The sequence below is a fragment of the Ursus arctos genome, unplaced genomic scaffold (genome assembly GCF_023065955.2).
Source record: "Ursus arctos isolate Adak ecotype North America unplaced genomic scaffold, UrsArc2.0 scaffold_13, whole genome shotgun sequence".
NCBI classification, from domain to species: domain Eukaryota; kingdom Metazoa; phylum Chordata; class Mammalia; order Carnivora; family Ursidae; genus Ursus; species Ursus arctos.
In genome coordinates this window covers 67,670,810-67,695,644 of record NW_026622797.1, presented here as the reverse complement: position 1 = coordinate 67,695,644, position 24,835 = coordinate 67,670,810, and the positions used below count along the sequence as shown (strand labels likewise).

The following is a 24,835-nucleotide window of genomic DNA, read 5'->3' as shown; positions in this document are numbered from 1 at the left end:
GCTACGTAGAGGAAAAAGACAAGTCACAAAACACATGTACCATTTGGTTCTTTTCATACAAAAAATTTAACTATACATGAGTATACATATTCCACCAGAGCACTCATTTTCAACCAAGGCAGAGGTCCCATGATTATTCAGAATCTTACTGGACTATAAAGGAACCCAACTACACTAAAGAATCTATGTTCTGAGTTGCTATTACTAATATGAATGTTACATTCCACAGGAACAGACATAAGATTGAACTCTGTCACGGAGAATAGTCTGGAATAAAGTTCATCAAAATGGTAACAGAAGTTATTCCAATAGTAGGTCTAGTGATTTTTATCAGCTTTTTCCTAATATTCTATATTATTTTAATTTTTATTTACAATGAACAGATATTTTCAGAATTGGGAAGAAGAAGCTGTTTATATAGGAGAAAGTTAAAATATTTTTAATCAAGTAATTTTATGATTATTAAATGTATTTTCTGAAATGGGAAAATTCAGGGGTGCCTGGGTGGCTCAGTTGTTAAGCGTGATCCCAGGGTCCTGGAATTGAGCCCCACATCAGGCTCCCTGATCAGCGGGAAGCCTGCTTCTCCCTTCCCACTCCCGCTGCTTCCGTTCCCTCTCTTGTTGTCTCTATCTCTGCCAAATAAATAAATAAAATCTTTTAAAAAAAAAAAAAAGGGAAAATTCTTTTCAGCTTTTAAAATTCAAATGTAAAAGTACAATGGTTGCTTTCAAAGGCATGACTCTCTTCAAACAAGAACTATTAGTTTGTAAGCTAAAGAGCCAAGGGAAAGTGTGACACGTTGTATCACCTAATTAAAATTCAACTGACAAGTAAAATAATAAAATAAAATTAAGTCTTTTCAACAAGAATTATTTTTTCAATCACAAGGAGCAAAAAAAAATTAAGATTTAATTTTGTTCACTTATTCTCATAGCCAAGACAATGATCAAGTGAGAGTAAGTGAAGGTAAGAGATAAATAAAATTTAACATCCTAATAAAAAACTGGATTACCTTCTTTATAAGTCAATTATACCTCAAAAAGATATTTAAAAAACTAGATTATAAGTTTCCTATTTAATTAATAAAAATACACATTTAGGGGCGCCTTTAGTCAGTTAAGTGTCCAACTCCTGATTTCGGTCATGATCTTGTAAGACTGAGCCCCACTTCAGGCTCCACGCTTGACATGGATCCTGCTTAAGATTTTTTTGTCTCCCTCTCCCTCTGTCCCTCTCCACTCTAAAAAGGAAAACCATATTTACTTGTAAGAAAAAGAAAAATAGCAGTGTCTAATTTAAACAAACAAACATATGACTTACCCCATCCAAGAGAGTATTTGATAAATGTATACGGAGATCTTTACGAAATGGAAATTCCAGATTTGAAACATGAAACACTGAATTATCTCTATCAATCATAAAAACTTCATTTGTGCCATCAATCAACATCATATACCTGTAAATGAAACATTATAAAGATAATATTAGCAGTATAATTCAAGTATAGGATCATAAGAAATAAGTTATAAGTTATTTTTCCTTAGCTGCACAGAATAACGTTCACTGGAGTCCCCCAACCCCAACAATTATCATTCAGATTAAAGTACCACAAATAACAAATACTTTTTTAAAAGATTTTTTTTCCCCATAAAAATACACAGGGTATAGAGAAATCAAAGTTTTTTATGGAGACAATGTGATATTGAAGTGCAACCTTATGACCCCCCCTTAGGAGAGAATAGCTCTTTTTATTAGATCTTAAACATCGAAGTTTACAAAACACACATACACTTATATGCAATTATTGCATTTTATTAGCCCAACAACTTTATGAATAAGTTATTACTCTTTCTACTTTGCAGTAGGAAAAAAGAGAAAGTAACTGATTTGCAAATGGCTGAACCTTAAACTATCCAATGCTTTTTCTACTACACTACAGTTAGCAAAATAGCTAACCCCTTTCATTGAATCAAGATTATGATACAGCCAGATATAACCATTTCAAGTACAATTCTCATTCATTCCTATAAAATTAAAATTTTTTTAAACATATTAAGCATTAAACACAAAACATTTTAAACATTCCTGAGAATTTTTATCAGCCCTCATCTTCTTAGAGCCAATCAATTGGGGGGGGGGGGTTATACTTTAAAATGCATCATTCCCTCAAATGGTCATATTACCATCACTGCTTCCCCATGAGTGGATCACCAAGAACGGAGCTGTACTTCACGCTATATATAAAAATAAATTCCAAACGGATTCAAGGTGGATAGGCTATGCTACAAATGAATAATGGCAAGATTGGGGGTGAAAATGAAGATGATATCCAGGTACCAATATCTTCAAATGAGAGAAAACTGACAGCAATAAGTAAGAAAGTTAAAAGGCATAAGACCCAAAAGAACAGAATTTTATTTTATTCAGTTGTTCTTGCTTGCTGTTAATTGAAAGAGTGGAGGAATAATAGTCTGGATGTACCACTGAAAATGGAGGAGAATGTTGACTGGTCTTGCCCAACCCCATGCCCACAAGGTATTTCAGAAAAAAGCAACAACTGAAAGACGTACCTCAACTAAGTCAAGGCCAGGGGGGTAGAAAAGACATTAAATGAAACATGAAGAGATGGAAGTTAACATAGCAGAGGTTTATGTAACAGAGGATAATTTGTTTCCCATAAACAAGTGTTCTAAAGAGCGTACAGACATGTGTAGAAGAGGAGAGGAGAAATGGGAGAGCTGATTAAGGTACACGAAGTGTGTGACAAACAGGTTGAAGAGCAGCAAAGAAGACCAAAAGAGCTTACATCTGGGGACTAAATTGGAAGCATGCTGTTACTAGTGTTTTCAAAATAATTAGTCCCAGCAGGGCCCTGGCGATAAGGTGGGGAGCTCAGGCCCTTACTACATATTGAAACAGGGATAGCCCTCGGAGGTGTGGGTCCTGGAGAGTCAGGTTACACTAGGAAAAATAAAATCAGCCTCAGTCTAGAATGACTGTGCCTTGAGAGACTCCTAGACCAACTGCCAGTTCAGCAAGCTGGCAGACAACAGAAATACTTAGCTCCCAAAGCATTCCTGCACATGCTTTTCAGAAGCAGCAACTCCTGGTGGATAGGGAAAGTCTAGAATTCTTGGAAGAAGTTAGCCTTCCCCCGGATTGTGTTTCAAAGAAAATTTAAATCAACATAAGGAAAGGTCAAATAAAAAGCAATTCTGATATCTTCTGCAAAAATGGTATTGAAGACATAATCCATCATGTTGCTCGAGTACTTAGGCCACCACTTTGCAAAGCTTAATATTTACTTTAAAAAGTATTTCATGGCAAAATGAATTAGGGAAACACTCTATCTTTCTCTTAGAAAGTCAAGCTACATATTAGGAATATTTAAGGTTATGAGAAAACATATAAGAAGTCTCTTTACGACAATAAAAAGGAATAAAATTAGTAAGTAAACAAATTAGTAAGTAAAATTTTCGCTACCTGCAGATGGCATGATACTCTACGTAGAAAACCCAAGAGACTCCACCTAAAACTACTGGAACTGATATGTGTACTCTAAAACACTGATGAAAGAAGTAATCTACAGATTTAATACCATGCCTATCAAATACCAACACCATTTTTCAGAGAACTACAATGAATAATCCTAAAACTTGTATGGAACCACAAAAGACCCCAAATAGCCAAAACAATCTTGAAAAAGAAAAACCTGAACGGATCACAATTCCAGACTTCAAGTCATAGTACAGAGCTGTAGTAATCAAACCAGTGTGGTACTGGCACAAAAACAGACACTTAGATCAATGGAATAGACTAGAAAACCCAGAAACAAAACCACAATTATATGGTCAATTAATCTTTAACAAAAGAGACAAGAATATGCAATGGGTGAAAGACAGTCTCTTCAACAAAGGTGTTGGGAAAACTGGGCAGCTACATGCAAAAGAATGAAACTGGATCACTTTCTTACACCATAGAGAAAAATATATTCAAAATCGATGAAAGACCTAAATGCAAAACAGGAAGCCATCAAAATCCTAGAAGAGAGCACAGGCAGCAATTTCTCTGACATGGGCAACATTTGTCTAGATATGTCTCCTGAGGCAAGGGAAAAAAGCAAAAATAAACTACTATGACTACATCAAAATAAAAAGCTTCCACACAGTGAAGGAAATGATCAACAAAACTAAAAGACAACGTACTGAATGGGAGAAGATATTTGCAAATGACATATCTGATAAAGGGTTAGTGTCCAAAATATATAAAGAACTTACAAAACACACAAAAAATAAATAATCCAATTTAAAAATGGGCAGAAGACTTGAACAGACATTTCTCCAAAGAAGACATATGGATGCCAACAGACATACAGAAAGATGCTCAGTATCACTCATCGTCAGAAAAATGCAAATCAAAACCACAATGAGATACCACCTCACACCTGTCAGAATGCCTAAAATCAACAACACAAGAAACAACAGGTGTTGGCAAAGATGGGAAAGGGGAACCCTCTTGTGCTGTTGGTGGGAATGCAAACTGTGCAACCACTCTGGAAAACAGCACAGAAGTTCCACAAAAAATTAAAAAGAGAACTACTCTACAAGCCAGTAATGGCACTACTGGGTATTTACCCAAAGAATACAAAACCCTAAGCCTAAAGGATGCATGCACCCCAATGTTTACTGAAGCATTAGTTACAACAGCCAAATTATGGAGGCAGCCCAAGAGTCCACTGAAACATGAATGGATAAAGAAAATGGGACACACACACACACACACACACAATGGAATAATACTCGGCCATAAAAAAAGAATGAAATCTTGTCATCTGTAACAATTTGGATGGAGCTAGACAGTATATAATGCTAAGTAAAATAAGTCAGTCAGAGAAAGACAAAAATGATTTCATTCATATGTGGAACTTAAACAAAACAAACAACTACATTGGAATTAAAATTAAAAACTTTTAACAAAAGCAAAAAAAAGAAAGAGAAGTCTGTTTTTCTTATTTAGCCCATTATCTTTAAACTTAATCCTGATACCTGTTAGTATTTAGCAGAATTGGTGCTCTACATTCATAATTTGAGAATGGCTGAATTATGCTAATACATTTTAAAATTCAGAAAAAAGAAATGGTTTGCCTCTTCTGCTCATATGACAAAAATCATATTTCCCTTTTTATGGCTGCTTAGCAGTTCAGAATTAAATATAATGTTGAAACTGAATAAATATTCAATTCCAGGGTGTGGCATATTTGTTTTTCCTGTCATAACTGTTTATTTCCTATTCACACTTTAACACACAGACACACACACACACACATATATACATATATATGTATATCTTACTATCAGACCTTTCTTTTTACTTCAAGTAGAATATTAAAAGAAAATACTGTCTATGTACACTTATTGTAAACAGATTTTTTTTAAAGATTTTATTTATTTTAGAGGGAGAGTGTGTGGGCACGAGCAGGGGCTAAGGGTAGAGGGAGAGAGAGAAGACAACTTCCCACTGCTCCCCAGGGAGCAGGGAGCCCAATGTGGGGCTCAATCCTAGGACCCTGGGATCATGACCTGAGCTGAAGGCAGACTCAACCAATTGAGCCACCCAGGCGCCCCTATTGTAAACAGACTTAAAAGACCAAGGAAAAAAAGGCTTTAGAAGATAGAATTCAGTATAAAGGGCTGCTCGTGGGAAACACAGCTTGCATCTGCAGAGATACCAGAGAAATTATTTAGCAGTTGGTATTCAAGGATTCTTCTGCACATATAAATTTTCAGGCTTTGGAACAAAAGTTTGTGGGATATGATTTTTTGGTTTCAACACCAGTCATTCGAAATCATGTGTTCTTTTGTTATGTGATATCTATGAAAAATAAGGACCTTTTTCATGTTAACAAGAGAAGGGATGTAAAAATATTCCACATCACTCCAAAGTCTCTGAAAGCAGCCAGATGCTAAAAAAAAAAAAAAAAAAGAAAAGAAAAGAAAAAAAAAAAGGCAACTATCCCATATACCATGATATGCTGGCAAGACACTAAACAAATCACCTCAAGCACAAATATTGAAAAGGAGAAGTACATGACTCTACAGGAACATATAAAAGGTGGAACCTGTCAGAGTGTGGAGATCGAGAAAGGTATCCCAGAGGGATTCTCATGTAGTTGATAATAACAGCAGCTTATTATCACTTACTGAACAATGACTATACACAGAGCACTGTTCAGAGTACTTTACATTAACACATTTAAGCCTCACAGTAACCCTACCATGTAGGTAAAATTATTATCCCCATTTTCCAGATGAGGAAACTGAAACACATATTAACTTGCTTCAGGTCATAAAGCCAGCAAAATAACAAAGCTGATATTAAAACCTAGGCAACGGCGTATCTCTACAACCTCTATAGTGTACTGTCTCTGGCCTGCATCATGCAGGAGTTAACCAAGGAACTGCTATGGGATGGGAGGCTGAAGGAAAGGTAGGTGGGGGTGCTGACAATCAGAACTTGGTACAGTCTACCAGGCGCAACATATTTGAGACGAACTGAATCTGCATGTTCTGGCAACTAAAAAAACTTCAGATACTGAAGCATAAAGAGAAAAAGAGATGGGGCATTGGGTGGCTCAGTTGGTTAAGCATCTGACTCTTGATTTGGGGTCAGGTCATGATCTCAGGTCGTGAGATCAAGCCCCGAGTGGGGCTCTGTGCTGGGTGTGGAGCCTGCTTAAAAACTCTCTCCCTCTGCCCCTACCCACCGCTAAGAAAGAGGTGGGGGGGGGGGGAATGGCAGGGCTTGAGACTAGAGAAGTAGTTCCAAACTTAGGAATTGATGAAAATCTTTTTTTTTTACTTTATTACTAGAAAATGAAAAACCCCTGGAATGAGACAAACAGAAACCATATGGGTAATTCAAGCACTGATTTAGTACAGGAACCTGGTTACATAGATACTGAAATGCTGAAAGGGTAAAAAGGAACGCTAAGGGAATCAAGAGATTAATAACTGCAGGAAGTACTACCACCACAGGGCTAGGGCTAGGGGAACAAAATGGAAGAAGTGTGTTACGAGAAGCTAGGAGCTTGGAGAAAGGGTATTATGTGGCTATGCCTAGAAGAGAGTGGGGAGGTCCATGGAGTTTGGTGTTCAAACCTCTAAGGAACTGGCACCACACGGCTGATACCTTGGCCTCTAAGGAGAGGAGCCCTGCAACTCAAGTTTGAGTCCCTATGGAAGAGGTACAGAAAAGAGGATGCTCAAACTGCTCAGGGGACACAGCCCAGTGGGGGTGGGTGAGGAAGAGATGCAAATGCACTCCATCTATCTAGAATGCACCACCCAGAAGTTGGTAGCTGGGAGAAGGAGCAGCAAGCCTGGTGCTGGGAGTGCCAAAAGAAGCTGGAGAATGAAGCGATGGTTACCGTTGACTACTGGAGGTATAAAGAAACTAGAAACAGAAGTCTTACCTCCCGAATGCCCCCCAAGGGTCCCAGTGGTAAAACCCAACAGGAAGCAAGCTGGCAAGGAAGATATGCAGTTTGCAGAGTCCCAGTCCCCCCATCGTGGTTTAAAAGGGTAGACCCGAGCTGAGAAGTAATAGGTAAATAAAAGGCGGACCACTGAAAGGCTGTTAGCCAAAAAAAAGCATAATCTGACCCATATTTTTTAAAGTTCACTCCCACATAATGTACACTCCTACAGAGTAGGAACCAATGTGTAGACCAGAGATATCACGAAGCTTCTGTTGTATACCAAGTGGGACTACAACTGGCAAAGATTACTCAGAAGTAAGTGGATCAATTCAAGGCATTTAAGAGGCAGATTGACAGGACAATACGCTATTGATTAGATATGAGGCTTAAGGAGTAGGAAAAGTAAAGGATGACTCCCTAGCTTTGGCATAAGTAATGGGTGTACCTTATTGACTGAGCCATGAAGCATCTAAGAGGAAGGACTAACTGGTTTGGCTTGGCAGAAGTGACAGATATCATAAATATGGATATGGAAATTTTCATTTTCACATTGAAAATCAAAAGCCCTCTCCTGGCAACCAGGTTAGAAATAGGCTCAGGTTCTAAACCAGACAATCAAATGTTCCCTTCCCAAAATGTCTAAGTTCAGTGAGTAACAGTGAGGCACAAGAATAGCTGAAAAATTATTCAGAGCAACAGCAGGGTCGCTGTCAGCAAGTGCCAGTGGTGGCTTCCTACTCGAAGTGTTCCTGTGCCTGATCTTGGCTCTGGTCCTTGATACCTGGCTGCCCCTGATGCCAACCCATTTTCTCAGACTGGTTCTCCTAAGAGCTTTCCAATTTACTGCTTTCCTTAAATTAGCCAAAGTTGATTTCTACTGCCTACAGTCAATGTAATGCTAACAGATATGCTGATTCGTCTTTTTTTTTCCTTTTTGCCCACTGTATAACAGGTAAATTCAAGTAATTTAAATTTGTCTATGATGTAACCTCACTGTTGTGTTCCCCAACATACCCTTAATACCAAGGGTTACATGACAGTAGCTCTTTACATAATAATTTCATGCCAAGAGACATGCCATCTATTTCCTGTCCTTCAACAGAGGTAAGTGTATAACGTTAAGCCCAGAGTTTACTTTCCCTTTGTATCTTTTCTCTCCTAAGAATGCATGGCCAAACCTCTATACCAGCTATCTTCCCTCTCATCTCTATTACCAAAAGAAGCGGCACACAAGTACTTGAAACCTAATTCTCAAGGTTGTAAAACTATACAGAAATAAATTCAGGTATACTAAAATTCCTTACAAAGAAAATTCAGTTTAGAGCCACTTCCCCATATACAATTATAAACCGGCCTGACATAAGACCAGGTGGTCAGACTCTGCCCCCTACCCCCCAGCACCTGTCACACCTTATTCTAAAAACAATACAAGAACAGCTGACTTGCCAAATGCCAGCTTTCTTCCTTTCCCATGGGGGCTTATATGCACACTTTGCCTTTTTCTCTCACTAGCTCACCACTCAGTAAATTTTATCTATGGTAATCTCTCTTGCAAAGTAGATCCCTGTCTCCTTTAACCCAATTTTTTCTGTTTCTTTCAACTCTTACGAAAAATTCTATTACGTCTATTTTACCAAAAATTTTTTTAAATAAAAAGACATTTTCCTTTTTCTCACCTCATTCACTTAATGAGCCTAAGAAGACTCTGATCAAGGCTAGTGACACATCTGTATCAAGCAAAATAAAAAAAGTCATTAAGATTTTAATCCACCTACACAAAATAATCAGTGTCACAGAGTCCCCGTCACAATCTCCGTCATACTCTCACTCTCCTCCTCATCCTGTAAAAGCAAATCAGTTTTCCCCAACAGAATTTTTAAACTAGTCAAAACACTGTTTTTTATAAACTTCTTGCATTTGTTCCAATTATAGTTTGGCTAGTTACCAGTGTTGGAACAGTACCTTTTGTCATTTTTCACAGCTGACATCCACAGTAATGTAGCTACCTTAGGAATTAAGCAAACTTCATGGCCTCGGTTGGCAACCCAATCACCATTTAGATTAGAATGCTACAGAAACACAGCCTACACTCTACCAAAATAAGTTCAGGAATCTCAGAGAAAGACTGCTGATGAGTTTAGGAATCACTGTTTGCATCACTTTCACAACAGGAACAATACCTGATGATGTAATCCTACACATGAACTCTACTTTCAAACTAATAGCTATTTACCTGTTTATGTGACAAAAATAACATTTCAACCCTTGAGAGGAAAAACTATTTGAAAAACAAGTACAGCTTTACCTTATTTCATCTTCCAGAAATTCAAAGAATTCACATTAAGGTCATTCTTATTTTCACATTAAATAATTAAAGAGAACACACACACCTACAGTAATACCACCACCACTACCTAAACTTTTTAAAATTTCTGATTACTGTTAACAGTCACTGAAATGAAGACACAGTTCTAACATATTCTCTTCATCAAAAACTATCAAAATTTTCATTCAGCATAATAAAAGATTCCAACCCAACAAGTAATTTTATTTTGATTTACTGATTCTATAAGCACAGCAGTCTTCCTCAAAAGGATTATGCCTCTTTTAAATCCTCATATCACATCAATTTAAGGTCATGAAACAGATGGGATTAAGGTTTTGTGGTCTTAAATTCACTTTAAGCCCACAGCTTCATTCTATTAAGTGATCACTTACATACACACAACAGTAATTAAACAGACATGTATTATCTAATTTTAAATTGCAAAGCCCATTCACTTCCCCACCAATTTAACTGTCAGATTTGTCTAACCAGCCTTTGATCTTAGAATGTTAATTGTTTATTAAATGGCAAGCCAGCAGCATGCCATTTAGACAACTTCCCAACATTTAAATGTCTTTTACCTAAGCATAGCCATCTTTGTTTTCTATGTTGTTTATACAGCAAATTTTCTACAATGTTCTGTTCATATACTTTTTTTGTTTAAGCTTGGTACTTGATAAAACTTAGTCTATGGAAAAATCATCAAACGACTCTAACTTTTCTTTCAATTTAGGTAATTCATCACAAGTAAATCCTGCAGACCTGAGGGTATCTACCAGTTTAAAAAAACAAAAAAGAAAAGAAAAATCACAGATTCTCCAAGCTTTCTCATTAAAATATGTGTGCTTATTTCTATTAACAGATATTAATCATTTTCAAATATAGATGTTTCTGTTTCAAGATACCCCCTTCAACAGAAAGATTTAGTGTGTTGTGAAAAGCTTAAAAATCAACACTATAAAAGTTTGGCAAGGTGTAAGGCCCAGTGTCAGTTTCTAACTTCCTCCCTCCCACTCCACAGAATTACTGATATGTAATACAAATAATCAAGTGTATAATAAGATACAGAGCAAATTCGTTGCACCCAACAATTAAAAACATAATTTAATCTGCTTACTTTGTTTACATGTGTCAATGGTACAAATGCTATCATTATGGGCTTCGGGAAGCCTGTATTACCAGACTCAACAGTGCTTGCCATCTAGATCCTAAAAAAATACACAGACAGATTAGAAACAAAAATCTCATCAAATACCATAATTCTAACTGTCCAAACTCCTAAGCATATGCTTTACCTTCGAGTTTGCAACTTCTTTATCCCTTTCTCATTTTGCCATCTTGTATTGCTCAGAAATTTGTGCCTGCCTATTTCTAAGCCTACGTATTATACTACTACACCATCTTATCCTAAAATACACGGGAGTCTACTATGGTCGTTAAGAACATGCATCCCAGACAGACACTTCTTAGCTCTGTGATTTTGCGCAAATCACTTACTGCTCTAAGACTCAATTTCCTCATCACGAGTCTCTACCTCTCAAGGTACTTGAAAGAATTAAATGAGGTAGTACACCCATGTTCATTTCATGGCAGCACTATTCACAACTGCTAAATTGTGTAAGCAACCCACGTGTCCACCGACAGATGAATGGATAAGACAATGTGGTATATAGCAGAATATTATTTACCCTTTAAAAAGGAAATTCTGACATATGGTACTAAACCTCGAGGACATTATGCTAAGAATTTAAGTCAATCACAAAAAGACGAAATAATGCATGACTCCACTTATATGAGGTACCTAAAGTGATAAAAATCAGAGAAACAGAAAGCAGAATGGTGGTTGCTAGGAGCTGGGGGAAGAGCGCAATGGAAAACTATCATTAATGGATATAGAATTTTAGTTTCGCATGATGAAAAGAGTTATAGAGAGGAAAGAAAGGTGGTGATGACTGCACACATTATGAATGTATTTAACACCACTGATCTTAAGAATGGTTAAGATGGTAAATTTTATGACATATATATATATTTTTTACCACAATAAAAATCATTGGAAAACATAAAGAACTGGGGTGCCTGGGTGGTTCAGCTGGTTAAGCATCTGCCTTTAGCTCAGGCCATGATCCCAGGGTCCTGGGATCGAGACCTGCATCCAGCTCTGCTCGGCAAGAAGTCTTCTGGTCCCTCTCCCTCTGCCCCTCCCCTGCTCCACTCATGTGCTCACTCTCTCTCTCAAATAAATAAATAAAATCTTAAGGAAAAAAAAGAAAAGAAAAGAAAGAGAAAGAATTAAGCAAGTTACCACAGGAAGGGTTCAGAACAGTGCCTGGCACATGGTAATAAAACCTCAGCTACTGGGGCACCTGGGTGACCCAGTCGGTTAAGCGTCCAACTCTTGGTTTCAGCTCAGGTTATGATCTCAGGGTTGTGAGACCAAGCCCCACATTGGGCTCCGACCTCAGCATGGAGTCTGCTTAAGATTCTCTCTCTCCATTTCCCTCTGTCCCTCCCCTGCTTACATGTTCTCTCTCTAAAATAAATAAATAAAATCTTTTTTAAAATGTCAGCTATTGTTATTATATTATGTCTAAGGATATACAGTATTTAAAGTTGGATATCAATATTATTAATACTACAACTAGTATTTTACACAAACCAAAAAGGAATTGAGGTTATTCACAAAACAAACCTTGGATAAGACAGAAAGGATTAGTTTAAAAACTTTGTAGACAGGAAAGAAGACAACCCTTCCAAGGAGAAAAAAGAGAAATGAACAAACACACAAATTTTGAAATGTAGAAGAACAAACCATAGGTTACCCACCGCCCACAAACTCAAGCTTATCAGCGTATTTATACAAAGGCAGACAGCAGCTACAATAAATAGTTACTTAATTCATTTTTCCATGAATAGGTGTCACCCAGTTTTGTAAAATCAGACGCCATACTACTTGAGTGAGCAATAACTCAAAACAGAATTCAAATTAAAAAACCTGAATCGGGGGTGCTGGGTGGATCAGTCAGTTAAGCCTCTGCCTTCAGCTCAGTTCATGATCCCGGAGTCCTGGGACTGAGCACCGCATAGGGCTCCTTGCTCAGCAGGAAGCCTGCTTCTCCCTCTCCCTCTGCCACTACTCCCTTCCTGTGCACTCGCTCTCTCTCTCTCTTTCTCTCTCTCTCCCTATGCCAACTAAATAAGTAAAATCTTTGAAAAAACAACAACAAAAGAAACCTGAATCAGGTGGATCTCTCAATCTGTCTAGGAACTTGTTTTATAAACACTAGGATGATAAAAACAAACCTGAGCCTAAAATACTCCACTGTATTTCAACAGCCTCATAAGATTTACTGACAATAATGGTACATACAAATATACAATAACCCCAAAAACTACTGTATATAGTAGAAAATTATGTTTTGATTCCACAATCTAACTCATTAAAATGAAAATTAGTAACAGCATGAATTAACTTATAATTAAACCTATCGAAGTTCGTATTTCCCTTACCAGTGCCCCCCCAACAGAAAACGTAATTATCATAAAATAAGAGCTGACTGATAAAGTCCCCTCCTACGTACAAGTTTACAAAATCAACTAATTAACAGAGTTTAGGTAAATCCAACAAGCAGAATATCAAAGCATATCTTTCAACTAGTGAAAAAACTATCATCTGGACTAAATTTATTTCCTACCAGCAATATGCATCGTGCCCCCTCCTCCTTTCTACCAAACTACAAACAATTAGAAAATTATGGAATCTTAAAGGGGTGGAAGGGTTCTTACATCGTCCCATTTCACCCAAGTAGCAGGTGCACAGATGTCAGCACACATACACATTTACCCCCCCCCCAGCCTTGCAACAATCCTAATAGCACTTAAGGCATAAGAAAAACCAGGCTGGATTCAAATGCAAGTAAAAACAAAAAGTGTTTATACAGACACTACCATCTTATCTGGTTATATTACCTCCTCCAGTTCACATATGTCTGAAAATAAAGTACATGATAACAATCACTTTACATAAACAGAAACATGATTTACCTTTCTATAGCAAGAAGATTCTACCTCAAAAACTTGATTTGAATTTAATATAGATATTTTTAATGCCATCTAAGTTTACTTAATTTGTTTCTCAATGGTCACCTGAAGTCCAAAATGTACTGGAAAACAGTAGGTGGACACAGACATAGCTGAAAAAAATCAATTTCTTCAAATCCTCAAAAGCAATAGTTCAAAGACAAAATCTTATGATACCTCTTAAAGATTCAAGATCAATAAAGTTGGCTATTTATTAAAAATGAGCTGCCATTTTATTAGAAGAGGGTTTTCTCCTGGTTTTTAAATATTTCCTACACTAAGAAATATGACTTTTTTGTCACATTAAATAATAAAAGTCCAACTGCTAATTAGGTATGGGTTGTTGAACATCCTGAGAAAGTGGAGCAAGACATTAAGTCTTGCTACTTAATGTGTGGTCCTTGGACTAGTAGCACTGATATTGCCTGGGAACTTGTTAAAGATGCAGAATCTTGGGCCTCACCCCAGACTTATCTAATCAGAATTTACATTTTAACAAGATCCCCAAGTGATTCATATGCAGTTAAATGATGAAAAACGCTGGTTATCTAAGCACCCTTAACGCTCAAATTGCAAAGGAAAATGGAAAAGCCAAACTGTGTGTCATTCAAAGCCCTTGTTTCTTTGTCGATCTTCTGCTTAGATGATCTGTCCACTGCTGTGAGTGGGCTGTTAAAGTCCCCTACTATTAATGTATTATTATCAATATGTTTCTTTACTTTGGCCATTAATTGGTTTATATAATTGGCTGCTCCCACATTGGGGGCAAAGATATTTACAACTGTTAGATCCTCTTGTTGAATAGACCCTTTAAGTATGATATAGTATCCCTCTACATCTCTTATTACAGTCTTTGTATAAATCTAGTTTGGGGGCGCCTGGGTGGTGCAGTCGTTAAGCGTCTGCCTTCAGCTCAGGGTGTGATCCCAGCGTTCTGGGATCGAGCCCCACATCAGGCTCCTCCGCTAGGAGCCTGCTTCTTCCTCTCCCACTCCCCCTGCTTGTGTTCCCTCTCTAGCTGGCTGTCTATGTCAAACTAATGAATAAAATCTTTAAAAAAAATAAATAAAATCTAGTTTGTCTGATATGAGGATTGCTACCTCAGCTCTCTTTTGAGGGCCATGTGGTAAATGGTTCTCCAACCCCTCACTTTCAGTCTGGAAGTGTCTTTAGGTATAAAATGAGTCTCTTGTAGACAGCATATGGATGGTTCTTGCTTTTTTATCCAATCTGATACCCTGTAGTCTTTTGGTTGGAGCTTTCAGCCCATTTACATTCAGAGTAACTATTGAAAGATAGTGCCATTGTATTGCCTATGAAGTCCCTGTTTCTGTAGATTGTCTCTGTTACTTTCTGGTCTAGGTTACTCTTGGGGTCTCTCTTCGCTTACAGAATCCCCCCTAATATTTCTTGCTGGGCTAGCTTGGTGGTCAAATAATCTTTCAGTTTCTGTCTGTCCTGGAAGTTCTTTATCTCTCCTTCTGTTCTGAATGACAGTCTTGCTAGATAAAGTATTCTTGGCTGCATGTCCTTCTCATTTAGTACCCTGAATTTATCTTGCCCGTCCTTTCTGACCTGCCAGGTTTCTGTGGATAGGTCTGATGTTATTCTGATGTTCCTCCCTCCATACATAAGGAATCTCCTCTCCCTAGGTGCTCTCAGGATAGCTTCTTTAACTCTGAGATTTGCATTATATGTCAGGGTGTTGATCTATTTTTACTGATTTTGTAAGGGGTCCTCTCTGCCTCCTGGACATGAATGCTTGTTTCCTTCCCCGGATTAGGGAAGTTCTCAGCCATGATTTGCTCAAATATATCTTCTAGCCCTCTCTCTCTCCACCCCCTTTGGGATCCCGATAATTCTGGCATTGTTTCGCTTCAAGGCATCATTAAATTCTCGAAGCCTTTCTTCATGGGCTATTAGTTGTCTTTCTCTCTTTTCCTCAACTTCCTTCCTTTCCATCAGCCTGTCCTCTAGATCACTTATTCTCTCTTCTGCCTCACTGACTCACGCTGTTTCAGCATCCAATTTAGATTGCACCTCATTCATAGCATTTTTAAGTTCGGCCTGACTAGATCTCATTTCTGCCCTTAGGGATTCTATATTGTCATTTATGCTTTTTTCAAGCCTAGTTATTAACTTTATAATTGCTATCCTGAATTCCATTTCTGCTTACTTATATCCAAATCAATTAGATCTGTGGCAAGAGAATGCTGCCTCTGGTTCTCTCCTTTGTTGTGAAATGGGCAGAACACATGAACAGACACTTCTCCAAAGAAGACATACAAATGGCCAACAGACACATGAAAAAATGCTCCGCATCACTTGCCATCACAGAAATACAAATCAAAACCACAATGAGATACTACCTTACACCAGTTAGAATGGCTAAAATTAACAAGACAGGAACAACAAATGTTGGCTAGGATGTGGAGAAAGGGGAACCTCTTACACTATTGGTGGGAATGCAAACTGTACAGACACTCTGGAAAACAGTATGGTGGTTCCTCAAGAAGTTAAAAATAGAGCCACCCCACGGCCCAGAAATTGCACTACTGAGTATTTACCCCAAAGATACAGATGTAGTGAAAAGAAGAGGCACCTGCACCCCAATGTTCATAGCAGCAGTGTGCACAACAGCCAAACTGTGGAAGGAGATGAGATGTCCTTCAACAGATGAATGGATGAAGAAGATGTGGTTCACATATACAATGGAATATTACTCAGCCATCAGAAAGGATGAATACCTACCATTTGCATCGACGTGGATGGAACTGGAGGGTATTATGCTAAGTGAAATAAGCCAAGCAGAGAAAAACAATTATCATATATTTTCATTCATATGTGGAATATAAGGAATAGCACAGAGGATCATAGGAACAGGGAGGGAAAACTGAAGGAGAAGAAATCAGGGAGACAAACCATGAGAGACTCTTGACTCCAGGAAAAAAATTGAGAGTCGTGGAAAGGGGGGTGGGTTGGGCATAGGGTAACTGGGTGATGGACATGAAGGAGGGCACATGATGTGATAAGCACTGGGTGTTATACACAACTAATGAATCATTGAACATTATATCAAAAACTAATGACGTACTATATGTTGGCTAATTGAATTTTTTTTTTTTTTTTTTTTTTAAAGATTTTATTTATTTATTTGACAGAGATAGAGACAGCCAGCGAGAGAGGGAACACAAGCAGGGGGAGTGGGAGAGGAAGAAGCAGGCTCATAGAGGAGGAGCCTGACGTGGGGCTCGAACCCGGAACGCCGGGATCACGCCCTGAGCCGAAGGCAGACGCTTTAACCACTGTGCCACCCAGGCGCCCCAAGCTAATTGAATTTTTTAAAAAAGAAAAGGCAAACGGATAAAAATCAAACAAAAAAAATTTTAAAAAATTTTAAAACATGTAAAAGGAGCTTTCACAGAAGCGCCTGCCCAAAAGTTACAAATAGATTTTTCCTCTGTTCTTAGCTATAAAAATATTCTTGTTTTAATGCTAACTCAAGTAAAAGGAACAAAGAAGAGTGTGAAAGAGAAGAAAAAGAAGACAATGCAAGATCACAAGTTAGTCCCCATCATAGTCCTCTAGTCTTCACATTTTATATTATGCAACTTTTGAAACTCACTATTATCTAGACTAACTGAATAAATGCTAATATAATCTACTTTTAGTAAAAGCTATTAACTGAGTCCCAAAAAAGGTTCACCTAATAGCCTTTGAATGATAACTGAAAATAGGAAATAAAATGCTGGGGGGAGGACCGTGGGGGACAAATTACTATAGGGTCTTCCAGTGCCCCCTGTAGGATAACCCCTTGGGGATATCTTAGTAAAGTCAGCTGTGACATCACCCCCTTTCTTTTATTCTTCCACTCACCAAAGTTTAGTCTGCTTCCCCTTCCACAGCAAATGTTCATTTCCCTGCTTTCTAAATCACTATGGAAAATACTGTTACCACTTTCTATTTCAAACACAGCTCTTTTAAGTCCCTCAAAGGCCACTGGGCTAAGCAACTGACCCAGCAACTCCAGGTGGCCTTAAACTTCAAGAAGACTGAGATAAAGGAGATAAAGGATCCCCTACCTTACAAATTCCTAAGAATAATTCAAGAAGTAGTAAGAATTGACCTTAAGGCAAAATTTAAATCAGAGATTCAAGGTTTAGCAATCATTAAGACTTTGACATGTTTAAAGATATAAACAAAAGGTTTAACCCAGGCACCAGTAGTAACAATTCTCTTCCTTTGGTCTAACCATCAACTTGCCCAGTGACCAGAAGTTACAAAGATTCTGGATTTATCACCAATTACTAGTCAGCACTGTCCAGCTCAGGCTGTTTCCCTCCTCTTGCCCATATTATTCAACCTTCAGTAGTCAATCTTCTCCTAAGAACTCCTACATTCCTATGCCATGTCATTTACATGCAATTATATTTCATACTGTGCTCTCATGCATTCCCATGTTAATAGAGCAATTAGAGTTTGACCCATTTAAGGGCATGAACCAGGTCTTTTTTTTTTTTTCTTTAAATGGGCTACCTGCTCAGTAGGGAGCCTGCTTCTCCTTCTCCCTCTGCTGCTCTCCCTGCTTGTACTCTCTCTCTCTCAAATAAATAAATAAAATCTTAAAAAATAAAAAAAATAAAAAAAAAGATGTTATTTTTAAGTAATCTCTGCACCCAATGTGAGGCTCAAACTCACAATCCCGAGCTCAAGAGTCACAAGCTCTACTGACTGAGCCAGCCAGGCACCCCATGACCAGGTCTTAAAATTTTCTTTTTTTTGAATATGTACAAACTAATTCTCCTCTCAAAACTTTGCCACTGAAAGTGACCACACATTTAAATATTTTATTTGGTAGCTCCAAGTATATAGTCAGCACAGCTACCAATTAAAACATGCCCCAAATTAGAAACTGTCTTTAAAATAAGCAACATCTTTTTATCTTCATATTATTTCTACTAGAACAATGAATATTTTATTTATTTTAGCAAAAGAGAAAGACCTAATCTATAATGATTTTACTTTCAACACACATATTATACTCTACCATAAAGATCCTCAAGTATTTATTTTAAATTTATAAATGGGCTAATAGCACAACTAAGGTATTTTTAAGGACATGCACATAGAGAAAATGTAGTAAGTAAAATTATATCTAAGTGTACCAGTTGTTCTAAATTATTTTTAATTTCTCCATTTATTAGTAAATAATGCTTAATGGATCACACTATTAGCATTAACTGGTTTCCACTAGTCTCTGTTCATGTTCACATAAAAGTACCAGGAGATAGTTTAGATGTACCAATCTCAACAGCTAAATACTAAATATAAGAAGCTAAATACTACTGAGGCTACAAAAATAAATATAATATAGACTCATAATATTACGGCAACCACCAAGGCCAGATCACGGAGCAGACTCACTGTGCAGTTGCCTGAAGTTATAATAAGCAGCAATTTTATTTGTTGTAGTTATATACTGTACTCTGTACCCCTTGCCACAAGTGTATATCATCAAGCTAATATAAGACATAAAAGGCTTAAATGCCATTCTAAATAATTCACGAGGAGACAAAATTTGGTTCTCTGCCCATGCAAAAGTATTTTAAAAATTAAATATTCTAAATTCCAAAATGTTGCTGAAATAAAATTTGTCCAAGAAAGCTCACCTGCCAGCAAAAATATCAGCAACAGCAGCAACATTAGAGCTGGGCTGAGAGCCAGAGACGCAGTGTACTAGGATGGGTTGCCTATAAAATCTTCAAATCAGACTTCACAATTTTAAAAAGAACTGTCAGAATTACTCATTTTCAATTTCTTTAACTCGTTCACAGATACTAATGCAAACTTTTGGAAACCAAATTACCAGAAACATGCAAAAACTGAATATAGTTCCCCAAGAAAGTAAAAATACTATATATGATTTTTAAAGGAAAAAAACATATGGTCATAGAAATTTATTCCCTAAAATATAACTAGAGCACATATGTCAAAATCACTATTCTTCGTATACCACACACAAATCAAATGACTTTTCTATCCTCGGACCATAAATTTCACCAACTAAAATAAAGGAGTTATATTCCAGCACAATTTTTTCTATTAGACTCCTTTGCTCCCAACACAGACAATTGAGAGCAAAAAGGCCACATGGAATAAAAGAGAATCTTCACATCATTCTTTTACTCTCTGGGATTCCTACATAAAACACTGCTGTTTTCTGAAGCAGACAAAATACTTTCAGGGATTTTAATATGGTTTAATCTTATTTACAAATACATTTCCAAAATGACACTACGCAGTCCCCTACAAATATAATTTAGATTCAATGCACAGTAGAGTATGTCAACATTATCAAAACTACTATATTTTCAATATTCTTGTATACATGAACCCCCTAATCCTTACTAAATTCTTAATAATCCCAAACTAGTATTTTGGTATGTATTAGATGTTACAATGTACTAAATACTTATACTGCTTCACAAAAGCAGACTGCAGTAAAAGCTGGTCCTCTGCTGCCATCTAGTGAAGTCACAAAATGCCAAAACTAAACCAAAGTGACAGGAAAAAATTTTTTCAGGGATGAATCTTTTTAATAAACCATTAAAATATACTAGCTCAGAACACAGTCCTTAAAATATCCCTTAAGAAAATGCTACAAAAACATTTAATATGCTGGAAGTTTTTTACTTTAAAAAAGATATATTTATAGTCCCATAAACGTATTCTAGAGCATACAGAATATAGCAATTATAATGAACTATCAGATGAATAATTACTCATATATAAAATTGATCTAGAGTAACACTACCACAGTACTGTTATAAAGGCAAAATTTTCAAAACAATCTAAATTTCTAACCACACAGGATTTGTCAAATAAATTAAAGGACATTTGTACAATGGAATATAGGGATCCGGTATTAAGTCCTTCTCCTCCCAAGACACTATCAAAATAACCAAAAAAAAAAAAAAAAAAATTTTTTTTACATACATACACAGCCATCTGGTGATTTTAAAAATATGACCACAAGTCCACAAATTCTTTGACAGTCTCCCCCACCCCCTTCAAGAAGTGGAACATAATTTCCCTCCCCTTCAGTGAAGGCTAGATTTATATCTCAGTTCCAACAAACAGAATATGGCAAAACGTGACTGTATGTCATTTTGAGATTAGATTATAAAAAGACTACTGCTTCCATCGTGGATATCTCGCAGTAATCACTCTCTCTCTTGGATCACTTGCTCTGTGGTGAAGCTGGCTGCCATGTGGTAAAGACACTCAGGCAGCTGTAGGGACACACTTGGAACCCCAGAGTTAGTATGATTATTTTAAGCTGAAGACTTTTATCTGAGATTCAACAGATGCAGAATGAAGCCTCCTCTAAGCTTCCCTTATCCGACTAAAAGCAGAAACTTCTGGGAGTGAAGCTGCCATAAAAATTCCCTCTTCAGAGAAGCTTTATTCCCAGGAATGACAGTGAAGCTATCTTAAATCCTCGGGGGGGGGGGGGGGGGGGCAGGTGATGATTTACAGCCATGAAGAAGACAGAAAAGACCATTCACCCCAGCATAAACAAACATTATTATAAATTATTATAAACTTTATTTCCCATTTGTTCCCCTAAAAACCCACTTGCCTTTCTCAAAGAAACCCTTTTGTTCTTCCAGTACCACTCTTTCCTCCCCACTCTTTTCCCCTATTAAGTTAGGTATATAAACCCCTAACTTTAGTCTTTTAGCAAGCCACTTCTTTCATGCACTCCCATAAGCATATGAATAAACCTTGTTTTTTGTTTTAGGTCTTTTGTCAGTTTAATTCACAGGCCCCCAAATAATGAATCTAAGAGGAGAGAAAAAAAGTTCCCCCCCCCCCCCCACTGCCTATGGACAGACCGGAAGGGCAAAGAATGAAGGCTTCGGGCCAAGAGCCAGTGAAGAACTGAGACCTGCTATCAACCACATGAATGAGCTCAGAAGTGGAGCCTTGAGATGACAGCAGGCTTGGAAAAGTTTGAAGGCAACCTCATAAGAGCCGGAACCAGCCAACTAAATTGCTCCCAAAATCTATGAGATAATAAATGTTTCTTGTTTTACGCTGCTAATTTTGAGGTAATTTGTTAGGTAGCGATAGATAAGTAATGCAACACACAACAATGAAGATAAGGGAAGAAGGGAAAAGAATCAGATGAACTATTTCAATAAATTTCTGGTCAACAACAAATAGATGGAGAAGTGCCAAGAACCACTGCACAGAGGTAATCCTTTCCAATAATCTAAACAGTTTCACTGAAAACATTTTAAGTATTTCACTATTTCAATTCAACCACAAACTTAAGAAATTTTTTTTAAAGGGGCACTTGGGTGGCTCAGTTGGTTAAGCCTATGCCTCTGGCTCAGGTCATGATCCCAGAGTCCTGAGATTAAGCCCTGAGTCCCACTCCCTGCTAAACAGGGAGGCTGCTTCACCCTCTCCCGCTCCCCCTGCCTGTGGTCTATTAAATAAATAAAATCTTTTAAAAAAATTGTTTTAAACTGTGTTTACCAGACAGCATGTAAATGTAAATGAAGCTGACAATATTAAAGTTAGATCTAACATAAGAGGTAGGTGAAGACAAGGGAACTCTAAAGTCCTCATCTGACAATATAAAGAGTCACCAAACACTATATAGGGGTTATGAGAACAGTGAAGGTAGGATTAAAAATACAGGCTTGATCAATAAAGAACAATAACAGTATAACTAGGATGAGAAACCAAAAGGAAAGGTAAGCACAAAGATTTTGGTTGAGCTATCTCTTCCATACCCACTCTAAGAACTCACCTGAAGTTGATTAATAAACAGAGATCTAACGTTATTTAGATCTAGGGATACGCATAGGATCAGTAAAAAACAGAAATGGTTAAAAGTGGTTGCCTTTAGTGACTGACTGATAGAGAGAAGGAAGGAATGGGGAAGGGTTCTAGTCCTCTACATTATAGCTTTCCAGTATTATTTTTTTAACCATGAGCAAATATTACCTTAATAAAGAAATAGCTTTATTTTTAGTCATCTAAGAGAAAAATGTTTAATGAAATGGAAAAATATTTAGGATGGATGAAGTAAAAATAGCAGTTTACTAAACTATAAATCACAGATACAAACAGTTCATGTTGAAAACATAATTCACCTGATAGAAGCTCCATTATAGCAGGAACCACTGTAATAAATTCCCAGGACCTAGAATGGCACTTGGCACATAAACACACTGAAAAATACTGTGGAATATTTTCATTTAACTAAATAAAATAATACATGTAAGAGAGGAAGGTCTAAAAGTACACACCAAAATTTAAGTAGCAACCATCTCTAACTGGTGAGATTACAGATGCTTTTCATTTTTTCCTTTTATCTTCATTTTCTAAATTTTCTATAATGAATACAAATTACTTTTATAATGGGGAAAAACAGTTTTAAAAACACTGCTGTGTTTTCATCATTACAAAACCAGAATCACAAGATAAAAAGAGATATTTTTACTGGGGCGCCTGGGTGGCGCAGTCATTAAGCATCTGCCTTCGGCTCAGGGCGTGATCCCGGAGTTCTGGGATCGAGCCCCATATCGGGCTTCTCCACTAGGAGCCTGCTTCTTCCTCTCCTGCTCCCCCTGCTTGTGTTCCCTCTCTCGCTGGCTGTCTCTCTCTGTCAAATAAATAAATAAAATCTTTAAAAAAAAGAGAGAGATTTTTACTGAAATATCAAGTCCAAATTAGAAAAAGGCACAACTACTAATGGAAAAGGTTTAGTAAGGTACAGACATATTCATTGATCTTGATCTAATTAAGAGGATTTGAAAAGCTTTCAGTATAATGGAATACTGAAAAATTATTATTCATTGCACAAATCAGGTAATTAGTTCCCATCCTTGTAAACAAATTTCATGAATCTACCAGTTCTATGGATAAGAAGCCTCTCTTGGTTATTTTAATTAGTTACTTTTAGATTAAGTAGCTCTGTTCATAATGAGAATATAGAGTATCTTTACCAACTTCAAAGCATAAAATCAAATGATATATTCATTTGCACTAATTATCATGAACATAACAGGTTATGCTCTTTAGAACTTCATAGCCACACAAATTAAGTATGTAAAATACTGTATCCTTTTAAGTGGTCCTCCATCAGAGAGTAATGCCACACCCACTGCTCAGATTTGCCTTGATCTGGAATAAAATTTAAAAGCCACTTACCATGGTTTGGGCAACACCATATATCAAAAGGACACAAAGATGTGAAAATCATTTTGATTTTTATAAAGCAATCAGTCTCCATAAAAAGAAAAGAGCAAAAGAAATATCCCAAAGGTTTGTTTTATTTTGCATTTGTTCCTGACATGGCTGGTTACTTCCAATTTTCATTTGTATATAATGTGCATGCTTTAAAAATCAATTATAATTCTTTCAATAATTTTTCACTGATTCACAAAGAGGAACAGATTTTGTTTCCCTTCTATACCCAAACTAGTAGTTGCCATTTCTATAATCACACATAACAGAAACAGACCAGAGCACTTGAGCAAATAACCGGTCCTGCAAATATGATGGAATTGTGAAAATGTAAGTATGAAATCCATTTAACATCTATAACAGACAGTTCCAGAGCTACCATAATGGTAGGGGGCAACTGTTCTTCAGTCTGGTCAGTAGACTCTTCAATACTAAATAACAAATGTGTTTGTATCTCTTATTTATTCCATTATCAAAATTTCAAAACCATCTAGGACATCCAATATTACACTCCGAAAATCACAATGAGCACTCATATTTCATATGGAATATCAAGTAATGCTCCTTAGTAGCTCTTTGGTACCTCTCGTATTTATTCTGTCTTGTACTATTCACAGTTTCACGACAACTCTTCTATCTTAAAGCTGCTTCAGGGTAGAAATTCTATTTTGTTTTCCTACAGT

At 37.0% G+C, this 24,835-nt stretch overlaps 1 protein-coding gene across 3 annotated transcripts in view; it reads right to left on the bottom strand.

The window, feature by feature from the left end:
• The window catches only part of RNGTT (RNA guanylyltransferase and 5'-phosphatase), a 316,627-nt gene that overhangs the window by 220,385 nt on the left and 71,407 nt on the right, over positions 1 to 24,835 (bottom strand). For all 3 annotated transcript variants that reach the window (XM_057311201.1, XM_026511830.4, XM_057311200.1), the window contains one exon: positions 1,324 to 1,459. In XM_057311201.1, coding sequence (XP_057167184.1) covers positions 1,324 to 1,459 — 136 coding nt within the window. The remainder of the gene's footprint in view (positions 1 to 1,323; positions 1,460 to 24,835) is intronic.